The sequence below is a fragment of the Pinus tabuliformis genome, chromosome 1_2, assembly GCF_031772625.1.
Source record: "Pinus tabuliformis cultivar Carrire ecotype Pingquan chromosome 1_2, CPIR1, whole genome shotgun sequence".
Classification (NCBI taxonomy): Eukaryota; Viridiplantae; Streptophyta; class Pinopsida; order Pinales; family Pinaceae; genus Pinus; species Pinus tabuliformis.
Window position 1 is genome coordinate 457,495,118 of NC_142298.1, and position 12,149 is coordinate 457,507,266.

The window sequence follows — 12,149 nt, forward strand, 5'->3', positions numbered from 1 at the left end:
TATTTAACAAGGATTTTGATATTACAACTTCAAATCTACCTAATTATTTTCCTAAAAACCTTTATGTTTCAAGGTTTTGAGAAATTTCATTTTCTCAATTTGACCTTAAAATCACGATAAATTTGCTAAGGAATACCTATGAACCAATTGTAAATCTTGTGAACATTTTATAATTTCAAAATAAATAATTCATTATTATGTAAATTCATATAATTTTTGTTATTTGTTTTAATCATTTGTTTATATTTTTATATTTATTCCAATTTAAATTGATACATATTAGATCTTAAAAAATCGTGTGCATTTAAAAGTCATGTACTTTTAATCAATCATGTTCTCATACAGAAATGAGATGATATACGCTCCTCGTTAAAGCCAAACGAATATTGTTGTACTTCTCGTAATTCAAATATACTAAATCTATGGATGGTATGCAACACTCCAATAATATATTAAATCAGTAAATTACTACCACTCCAATATATTAGATCCCACTCTAATATATTCTGATTTGAATATATTAGATCCCTATTTTGCATGTCAAATACATAGCTAGCTCTTTCAATCCATTCTAACACAAGAACAGCAAATATGTTTCCATCGGGTTAAATTCCAGACGTACACTTTGAAATCACGTGCTTTTCTATTGAAAATATTCCGGAGGATATACATTTCTATTGAACACTAATATTGTTGCACTTGTTCTAGTTCAACTATATTGAATCCATATATTTTATTCAACACTAATAATATATTAAATCCATAGATTGCATCAGCCATTCTAACATTGTTTTGGGTATTTTGAATATATTAGATCCCTATACTACATATCAAGTACATAGTCCTTTTTTCAATCCATTTAAAAAAATAATAACATATATGTTTCCATTGGATTAATTCCAATGTTACAAAAGTTAGTTTGTACCCCTTCTTGAAAGAATGTTGGTATGCGTTCATAGTACTTATAAAATATAATAATCCCCACCATGTGGGATTAACTAATTCACTAACTTTGAAACATTTATTTTTATCATCTTGGACCAAAAGAGCTTATTGAAATGGTGTTTAATGACATTGGATTGTGAGAGGAAGAGTGAACGTTTGGTAATGTACCACCATCTATTAGTGATATAGGTGAAACACGGGTGTTAGTATTTGAATTTGAATGGTTCACGGTAACACTAGTATTAATGTTTGATGGTAAATGGGTGACATCTATATAAGGGGGTTGAGTAGGTTCTAGAAGATTTTGGTCTTTACTAATGAGGAATGTGACAACTTCAGACATGGAAGGACGAAGTATCGCAGATGTTTGTGTGCAAAGAAGAGCTATGTGAACAACTTGTAGTATCTCCCCTTGGCAGTTTTCTTTGATGTTGGGATCAATTATGCTTGCAATAGTGCCTGATAGATGATAGTTCCAAACCTGCACCATACATACATTATAAATTTGAATATTATTAGAATTTTATTTGAAGAAGCAATGAAAATTGTTTATATGATGATTCAATTACCATTGTTAAGAGAGATGGTATGTCATTTCTGTGCATAGGAGTTTTATTCCTTCTGCCACTAATAATCTCAAGGACTAGCACCCCAAAAGCATAAACATCAACCTTTTCTGTCAAATGGCCATGAACTAGATATTCTGGAGCCATGTAACCTCTGTGAAAACAAAAATAAGAAATTAGACACATTTTCTATTAAAAAAAATTTAATAACTATCAAATTCATTCTCACCGAGTTCCAATGATTCTTGTGCTAAGATGACTTTGATCTTCTGAGAAGTATTTAATCAACCCAAAATCTGCAATTTTTGGCTTGAAAAGGTGGTCTAGTAGAATATTGCTAGCTTTTATATCTCGATGGATGATGCGTATATCTGATTCTTGGTGGAGATAAGCTAGCCCACTTGCAGTGCCTAGTATAATGTCAAACCTCCTTTTCCAATCCAGTGCATTTTCCAGGGTCTCATCTGTTGTAAAGTAAAATTCTATATCAAATAACTTAAACATAACTTGAAAAGATAATATTTCTCAACATTTGAAGATTGATCATAAGGAAAATCAATTTATTGAGACAAGAACTATTACCAAATAGAAATCGATCAAGGCTTTTGTTGGGAAGGTATTCATACACCAAAAGTTTTTCTGGGCCATCCACACTACATCCAAGAAGTTTGACAAGGTTTTTGTGTTGAACACAACTTATCAAATTGACTTCATTGAAGAACTCGTTCGCACTTTCTTCTCTATTGGAAAATAGTCTCTTCACAGCAATTTGTCTACCATCTAGAAGGCCCTGCAAACATGCCCATTCTATTTTGTTCAATAATGATGTAAATTTATTTATGTATTTTAAAAAATCAAAAGTTTAAAATGAAATTAGAAAATTGAAATCACCTTATACACTGAACCAAAGCCACCTTGACCAATTTTATTTATGGGATCAAAATTTTTAGTGGCAGTCTGTAGAGTTTCAAATTTGTAATTTAGTTTTGATTTGGATATAGCTATTGAGAGTTCACTTGATGGTTTGTAGTGACCTGCAAAAAAACATGTCAAGTTTTTTAGAAATATAATATAACAACATTATCAATGACCATATGATATTTTACAAATTTTATTGTCTGTAGTCTACACATTGTTCTTTGAAGCTTATTGTAGTTTTGATACTTGTGTTTTAATAAATGTGAAAAAACTGCAATGAAAACATACAATACTTTACAACATAATATCGATATAATTTTAATTAATTAAGGTTATAACATCCATTAGAATTGTGATTATTTGAAACTTTTGATATTAGTAGGATTATAACATCTATATTGTTCATATTTATGCTAACATTATTTCAATAGAGTTACAACTTGGTGGGTGACTGAAACCTTGAAAATGGTTGTGCCTAGGTTCAAAAAATAACTCATTATACAAACTTCATAGCTTTCATAGAGATGGGAGAGCCAGGGTCATCCACTTTCAAGTCCATAATCATGAAGGAATGACTTATAAAGCCTCCCCCCTCACAATCGTAACAAAGGAAACTATAGGAAAAGACAAACAATATTTTCTTAGAAAAACAACAAAGGCCCCATGCTATGAATCCATCTCCATGTGCATTAACAACTATATGATATGCATCAATGTTCATGCAGAGATGGGATATTTTAGGATTTTTCAATAGAGAAATACCTTACTCACCTCAAGGATAAGAAACAATTGAAACCCACATGAGTTGTATAGCTCAAGCTAGGCTCTAAATAATGCTTTTCCACTAAATTCACTAACATAAGATACCATTTTTGAGTATTTTAGAATGGCCCCTACTTCTCTAATTCAATAATCTTTTTTTCTGCTACTAGGTAGAACAATTCAATGTAGAACAAGAGGATTTCACTTAGTTACTCATATCAATATGCATGTATTTGGTACCATACGAATTTTGTCGTTAAAAAACCATGACAGGAAAACGAAATAAGATTGAATTTTATGTAAAAACATTTAAGGCAACCAAAGCAACAAGATGCACCTCCTATATCAGCATCGATGTCTACATGAATGTCTTTAGTGCCCTTCCTAAATACATTCTCACCAACTATCAAAGCATTGTATGGATCCAAACCCTAGATAAGCACATATTATTTATCTACATAAATTACTACAAATAAATAAATAAATCATTGTTCTAAGAATACCCCACAAATGAGGCCAACATTAAATATAAAGATCTAGAGACAAAATGTGCAATGAAAACTAAAAATAATTGAAATCATAGCTTAACTCCACATGTCGATAAACTACAAAGAAAAAATAATGTTGATGCATTGCAATTAGAATCAATCCTTCCTTATAATGAGGGAACCAAAAAGAGGAGGAGCCAACAACCATCACATAATAGAAGGAAAGAATTCCTATAGAGAAAAAGCAAATAAAACCCATCTTATCACCAATAAAGGACCTAGACGTCAAAAGAAGAAAAACCAAAAGAGGTATATCATGTAGTTCCAAGGAAAATAGAAATTAGGGGACAAATATCATGGAGGAATCAGTCTCATCAAGTGTGGCTAAAGAGGTCTCTCGTGACTCATATATAAATGGACAATATGATAACACTCTTGTGTAACAACCCCGGGTTGATTCTATATATAAATAAAATAAGAACAAGGTCATGTCACACATATTCCAAGTTGAATGGAGGGAAAAACGTTATAATGGGCATCACTTGTGGTTAATTAATAGCTATGGAAATTGGCGAAGGAAAAGAGGCAATAAATGGAAATATAATAAAATAAATAAAGGAAAATAGGAGAAAAGGAAGATCAAGGGACACAAATATACATGCATGGGAAATTAGATAGAAAATGAGTGAAAATGAAGAAAAGAGGAAAAAGGAAAGGAAGAGACTAGACATCAATGACAAAAAGACATCAAAGAAACAGTTCATAGCTTTTTTCAGTTCTAGCTTAGATCACCTTCATAAATAGATCTCTAAGAGAGGAGAGAGGAGGCATTTGGACACAAGCAAGCAAAGGAGAGTAATGGATCACAAGTAAAAGGTTGGAAAAGAAGCTACAATAAGAGGACATTCCATGTAACAGGTTGCATGTGTGATTTCATTTTTGAGATTTGAATGTGTGGTGCATTCATTTGGTTGTTTAGTTGTGTTGTTGTGACTAGTGTGGGATTTTCCTAGATTGACAGTGATTTTCATCATTACCTTGTCATTTCCTAGTTAGCCATGGTGTTGTGGGTTCTTTGTTTTGGTTTAATCTTTGGATGGCCAATAGACTTTGGATCCTGGTGAGGTGGTCTCAGGAAATTCGCAAGGTTCAGGGGTGGAGATGGGAATTCTCTTGGAACTCTTAACGAATGGGAGGAGGCGGGAAAAATCCGTTGAATATCGTGAAGAAATTTGGAGGCATCTAAGCTTGCTTGTTATTAGTGATTTCTGGACCGGTTTAGGTGAAATCATTGTGGTTGAGGGTTGAGGTGTTTTGGCCTCTAGAAGCCCTGGTTTGTTCAGTTTTGATTCATCCCATGAGATCCCACATTCATGCTTGGAATATGGCATGGGGGTGATTTGTTGAAAGAGATATTTGGTTCATCCAAATCTATGGTCGGGTGGTACGTGAAGTCCTTGACTTGGTTGGTATCTATATATGTTCATTTGAGTTATTTCCTTATTGTGATCAATGAGCACATGTACTAGTTATTTTGTTGATTTTATCATTGATTTGTCATGAATTCATTTTAGTTATATGTTTGGTTATATGCATAGTTAAATGATCTGCTCTTTCCATGGATCTTGTTTATGATTTTTTAAAGTTAATGAATGGTTATATGGATGCATGGGATAACTAGTGTTGTTACAACTAATTTTAGAGGGAATTAAGCATTTTTTATTATTCCTTGATGAAGTTAAGGAGACATGGAACGTATATGAATTCATCACCCGTATTTATTATGTTTAGTATGTGTTTGACGAAATATTTTTCATGTGTTTAGCAACTTTTTCGTAAGATATCTCCTTGGTACTTAAAGTTCTAGGTTGTTCTAGGCAGTGGCTTGTAAGCTAGCCTAGAAAATATGGCACTGATTTCATGCCTACATGCATGGAACTGGGAAATTTCGACTACAACCACATGGAGGGAGGCATGTACATGTGGTTGGCCTATGAGCTCAGTTTAAAAGAAGTTCCAACTCAAGACTTGAGCACTAGGGATTGTGATCTAACACCTAGGTTATCTGATGTCCTTAAGAGGTTTCAATATGTTTCCGATTAGTATACCCCACTTCCATAATTGGAACTTGGATGTTGGGTCATGTCATAGTAACTCTCAGCTCATGTTTAGCTGGAGAGCTTGTAAAAGCAAGTAAATGTGGGATGAGGTTGTTACATCTTACTCCAAGAACAATTTGAGTAGGAATATCTAAATTGCCTCCCCTAAGAGATATCCCACAATGATACAAGGAGGACATGTAGAGAAGGACCAGGGGAGGAGGAATTACTTTCAACCTAAACCACTTCAATGAATTGGGCATGAAATTAATCGCTCTTAAATCAGAAGAAAATAAAAGGAGTAAAGGGTAAACCAAGGGGGAAGACCAATAAACCAAAATTACAAAAAAAGGGTTCCAATCCACTCTCCATCTAGTGAATCATGAAAATATTTTGGAATAAAATAGGACTCAATGGTAAATGGTAAAGGAAAGAACTACCTCTTGAAAAAAAAAAAACCTATTAGAGAAATGAGATATCATGCTTCTATAAGAGACCAAACATAACTATGAATCCACGTTGATATAATAAATATAAAATGTAGTGTTATAATGAACTCATCTCCTTGTAAACAACTCTAGTGGCAAGGTGGATGGTAAGGTCATGGTATGGAATGCAACTTGAATCATCATGAGAAGCCTAGTAGTGGTAGTGAATTTCATCTAATGACTTTCCAAGAATTAGGATCTAAGGATAAAAGGATAATCACCAACATCTATGGACCCCGAACAACCCATGTAAACAAAATCCTCCTCTATTACCAAAAATAATTGGAAGAAATAAAAAGGGAACAAGAACAAATTATTGGTGGAAGATTCAACCATAACATCCCTAGCAGAAAAAATTGGAGGAAACATGAATCGAGAGAAGAAAATCAATGTTTTGAAAAAATAATTGACTCTCCAAGGCTCAAGACATGCCCATGGGTTGTACATTTGCAACAACAAATGGTGGGGGGGCCAAAGTGTAGGTTTTAACCCCGTACAAAAATTACCTGCATATGAATTATAAAACACAGAAAATAAACAATGTGAGAGCATAACACATAAAACACATATACACAGAGATTTTCCCCTGGATCCCAAAACCGAGACTACCAGCTTGATTTTTCATTATATTCCTTTCAACGTTACAATACTTATTTACACATGCCGAAGCATCCAATACCATGGAGCGAAAACCATCGCGTCCAAGACCATGGACCAAAAACCATCGCGTCCAAAACCATGTGCGAAAAACCATGCACAAAACCATAGGTAGGTTCGCCCAACCTAATATAGGGTCCAAAAAAAAAAAATCTCGGGTCGCTGCCCCGGACCCCGTAGAGGGGGGCTACCCGGCCCCCTCAAACCCCCCTTGTGACCTCCCCACTATGCAATTGACGCAACGAAGGGGGTACTCTGCCCCCCTTCTAACCCCCCGGTTAACTACATAGGGTAGTCATGGAAAGAATATAACACAACCCAACATTATCCCACTTGTTGTTTTCTTTCCACATAAGAGCTTAGTCATTTATCCAACCCTAAAATGCCCATCGTTTCTCTACACCAAGAGAAATTCTCAGAGCTCACAGATTTTTTCAATGCATCTGTAGTATTCTTCAAAGTGTCCACCTTTACCAGCAACACCTTTTTGTCTTCTATCATATCCCTCACAAAGTGATATTGAACATCAATGTGCTTTACCTTTGAATGGTAAGCAGGGTTCTTTGCCAAGAAAATTGCACTTTGGCTATCACAGTCTATCCTTATAGCTCCCATGTACTAACCCCATACTTGAACACAATCTCTACAACCAAACTGTTTCCTTGCTTGCATGAGTGGCTGCCATGTATTCTGCCTCTGTAGTTGATAGTGCCACTACAGATTGTTTCTTACTCATCCAACTAACTGCACCTCCAAATAGGTTAAACACATACCCACTTGTAGATCTTCTCTGATCCAAACCTCCAGCCCAGTCTACATCAACAAAGCCAGGAATATCCAACACTCTGTCCAATCATGGTCTTCCTTGGTAGCACAAACCATAATCACTAGTGCCACGTAAATACCTGAAAACCTGCTTCATTTCTTTCCAGTGCTCCTTCCTTGGTTTTTACATAAACCTACTCAATACTCCAACTACATGTGCAATGCCTGGTCTAGTACAGACCATTTCATACATTAGGCTACCAACTGCACTTGCATATGGAACATGGGACATGTCCTCTTCCTCTTCTTGTGTCTTGGGACACTGTTTGGTAGATAACTTTACACCTATAGGAATAGGAACCTTCACCGATTTACTATCCTGCATATTAAAACTCTGCAATATTGTCTTGACATAATTCCTTTGGTTTAACCAGAGCTTCATCTTTGCTTGATCTCTTTTAATTTCCATGCCCAAAATATAGTTTGCAGCACCAACATCTTTCATATCGAATTTGGAGGACAATTGGGTCTTCAAATCCTGGATAATTTCTTTGTCATTTCCAACCAGCGACATATCATCCACATACAAGACCAGATAAATAACACAGTCACCAATTAATTTAAAATACACACAGTGATCTGCTCTGCTTCTGGTGAAGCCAAGTCCTCGTATAAATGTATCAAATTTCTGATACCACATCCTTGGTGACTATTTTAACCCATACAGAGACTTATTTAACTTGCATACCAGTTCTTTCTTACCCTTCACCGCAAAACCTTCAGGTTGCTTCATGTAAATCTCCTCTTCCAGATCCCCGTGAAGAAATATTGTCTTCACATCCATCTATTCTACCTCAAAATCAAAAGCAACAACAACAGATAAAAGTAATCTAATAGAAGCTACCTCGGCAACAGGAGAAAAAATATTACCAAAATCAATTCCCGACACCTGGGAATAACCTTTTTCTACCAACCGAGCTTTGTATTTCTCCACCTTTCTTTCTGCATTTGTCTTCTTCTTGAACACCCATTTGTTGCCAATGGGTTTCCTTCCAGCCGGCAACTCCACCAAATCCCATGCCTCATTTTTGTGCAAAGATGTCATTTCATCAACAATGGCCTCTTTCTAGAGTTTTCCATCCTCTTAATCTACTACTTCCTTCACAGTTCTGGGATCATCATCAGTAATAGATAAAGCAAAATTTGAACAGAAAGCAGATGGACTATACCTTTCTGGTTGCCTTCTTTCTCGAACTAATCTTCTCACACCTGGAGTTTGTGGCTCTTCATCTTCTGATTCCTCCTTTGTTGTAGAGTTTAATTCTTCCTCCTTAAGCTCAAACTCTATCTTCTCAGGTTCCTTTGGTTGGACTTCATGTTTAATAACATCTTTCACCTCTCTAAACACCACATCTCAGTTGTACACAACCTTCCTTGTTACTGGGTTCCAAAGCTTATAACCCTTTAAACCATCCTTATACCCAATAAAGATGCACTTTTCAGATTTACTATCCAACTTGGTTCTTTTCTCCTTTGGAACATGTACATATGCATCACATCCAAATACCCTCAGATGTGAAAGAGAGGGTTTCTTACTAGTCCATACCTCTTGTTGAGTCTTATCCTCCAACACTGATGAAGGTGATTTGTTGACCAGGTAACATGTTGTCTCCACCGCCTTTGCCCAGAATTCTTGTCCTAACCCAGCACCACTGAGCTTGCTTCCTGCCCTTTCCATCAACGCCTTGTTCATTCTTTCTGCAACTCCATTTTTCTCAGGTGTGTATGGAGTAGTCTTATGCCGTGTTATACCACACTTCTTATAGAATTATTCAAATTCCTTGTTGCAAAACTCTGCACCGTTATCTGACCTCAGCACCTTTATCTCCTTCTCTATCTGGTTTTCCACCAGAGCCTTGAATTCTTTAAACCGACTCCAACCTCTCCCATCGCTATAACCTCTGCATCTGCTTTATCTTCTGCAGTCTCCTCATGGACTGCAATCCCCTTCACTACTCTTCGGCCTCATCGAAGTACCCCAAAAGCTAACAAATTGTCAGTTGCGTGGACAGTGCATGACTAGAGGGGTGAACTACTTGAAATAAAACCTTGTTAGAATCACAGGGCATGAGGTTACAATTTTTACAAATTCAACCCTGAAAATAGAACTGATAGATCTGTGGTTGGATCTACTGCATCTCGATCACGAAGGTCATAATCAACAGAATAAGCCACTGCGTCAAGTGCTGTTGGTGGTACTGATGCTAAACCAACAGAATAACTTGTTGAATTGATAGATGTTGCATAGGATGTTGCTGGTTTAATAAGTAGTGCTGTTGTTAGTGCTGGACCAATTTCATATATTTTCTTTTTAGTGAAATGTACCCTTTACATATTGTTTCCCTATCATTGCCAGGTGTTGATATCCACTCGATCCAAGAAGAGTCGATCCAGTCGATCCCGGTTTCAATGCACTGGATGTTGGTACTCCATGCCAAGAGGGGATCCACTCAATGTTGGTACTCGATGAAAGAAATGATGGGTTTCAATGCCGACACTAAATCCATGACTCTTTTCCGACAGTACCCGCCTTTTCTCATTGCATAAAGACTTCAAATTTCTTCTTAAGGAAACATATCCATTTATTCCTTGAGAAGTCATCTATAAATGATACATAGTACACAAACTTACCCAGTGATGGAACCTTCACAGGTCCAAACACATCATTGTGCACAAGCTCTAATATCTGTTTCACCCTCTTACCGCTAGAGGGGAAACTCACCCGATTCTGCTTCCCATATACACAGTTTTCACAGAAATCAAAATCCAGAGAGCTATTACTCACACCTTATACCATACCTTTACCATCAAGTATTCGAAGGCCCTTCTCTCCAATATGTCCAAGCCTTTGATGCCACAACATGGTCTTCTCTCCAGAGACCACAAGATTTTCTACTCCAGTTTTTGGAACCACAGAACTGTTGCACCCATCAACAACAGTGCTACCTTGCAGCTTGTACAGAGTTACAATCCGAACTCCCTACAACAATACTAGTTCTCCCTAAACCATCTTGCAGGTATCCTTCTTGAACACTATTTTTACACCTACATCATCCACTTCGCTTACAGAAATCAGATTTCTGGCCAATGCAGTAATATGAAAAACACCCTGAAGTTTTCTAACCCTTCCACCTTGCAACTTCAACTTTACTTTTCCACGACCAACGATTCTAGCCTTCCTATCATCCCTTAAGAAGATATCACCACCATCGTATTTCTCATACTCGCAGAACCACTCTCTATGGGGAGTGAAGTGAAAGGATGCACCTAAGTCAATCAGCCATGCCTCATGATCTACATGTGTACTTCACGAATCCAAGTACACATCCCCACCTTCATCTGAGGTGGTTTTCACCTCTATAGAAAGACCATCATCAAATCCCTTTCCTTTGTCAAGAGCTTTAGATTTACAGTCCCTTTTGTACTGCCCTTCCTTTCCGCATTTCCAGCAAACTACCTTTACAGGTTTTCCTGGAGAATTAGATCTCCCTCTAGATTTAGATCTCCCGCTCGATGACTTATTTTTGTATCTGTTTTTGGATTGTCCTCGTCTAGACAAGGCATCACCATTCTGGCTCTCCATATTTTTTCATCTCGTCTCCTCCATCAGGAAAGATGAGACTATTTCATCAAACTGCAAGGTAGTTGCATTGCTACCTATTACAATAATCAGACTATCCCACAAATCTGGTAGAGAACACAACAAACTGATGCACTTATTTTCATCTGAAATTTTAATATCAACAGATAATAACTTACTTACCACAATATTAAATGCGTTCAGATGCTCTATCATCAAGTCTCCATCTTTCATCCTTAGGTTATACAGCTTTTTCCATAGGAACAGTGTATTCACCAGAGACTTAGATTGGTACAAAGTCCCTAACTTGTCCCACAAAGCCTTAGATGTTGCTTCCCCTGATACATTCAACAATACTAAATCTGAGACACACAATCGTATTGTGCTCTTTGCCTTCCAATCCAACTTCTTTCATTCTTCATCGGACACTCCCATTGGTTTAGTACCTGGATCTACTGTGATCCACTGATATTTATCCACTAACAAATCCTCCCTCTTGAGTTTCCATAACTCAAAACTCTAACCATTAAATTTCTCGATCTCTATCTTTCCACTGCTCGCCATCTTCTTTCACCACCAGAATCGATCCCGCAGATCTCCCACTAAATAGGGTCTACCACAGGCTCGAGCGAAACCCCTCAGCAACAAAGGCATCCCCTTGAAGCCAAAACAACTCTGATACCAAATGTAGGTTTTAACCCCATACAGAAATTACCTGCATACAAATTCTAAAACATAGAAAATAAACAATGCAGGAGCATAAGACATAAATCACATATACACAGAGATTTTCCCCTAAATCCCAAAACCGAGACTACTAG

The 12,149-nt window shown here is 36.6% G+C and overlaps 1 protein-coding gene across 2 annotated transcripts in view; it reads right to left on the minus strand.

Moving 5' to 3' along the window:
• Positions 1–904: 904 nt before the first annotated feature.
• Positions 905–12,149, minus strand: part of LOC149206335 (cysteine-rich receptor-like protein kinase 2) — a 124,610-nt gene continuing 113,365 nt past the window's right edge. Inside the window, exons 2-6 of one of the 2 annotated variants that reach the window (XM_089393681.1) lie at positions 2,403–2,545; positions 2,094–2,301; positions 1,741–1,975; positions 1,617–1,665; positions 905–1,426 (exon numbers count right to left, since the gene is read on the minus strand). In XM_089393681.1, the coding sequence (XP_089249807.1) occupies positions 1,031–1,426; positions 1,617–1,665; positions 1,741–1,975; positions 2,094–2,301; positions 2,403–2,545 (1,031 nt within the window). In that variant the 3' untranslated portion in view covers positions 905–1,030. Of the gene's footprint in view, positions 1,427–1,514; positions 1,666–1,740; positions 1,976–2,093; positions 2,302–2,402; positions 2,546–12,149 lie in introns of both variants that reach the window. The other variant, XM_089393680.1, reaches the window with a different exon arrangement.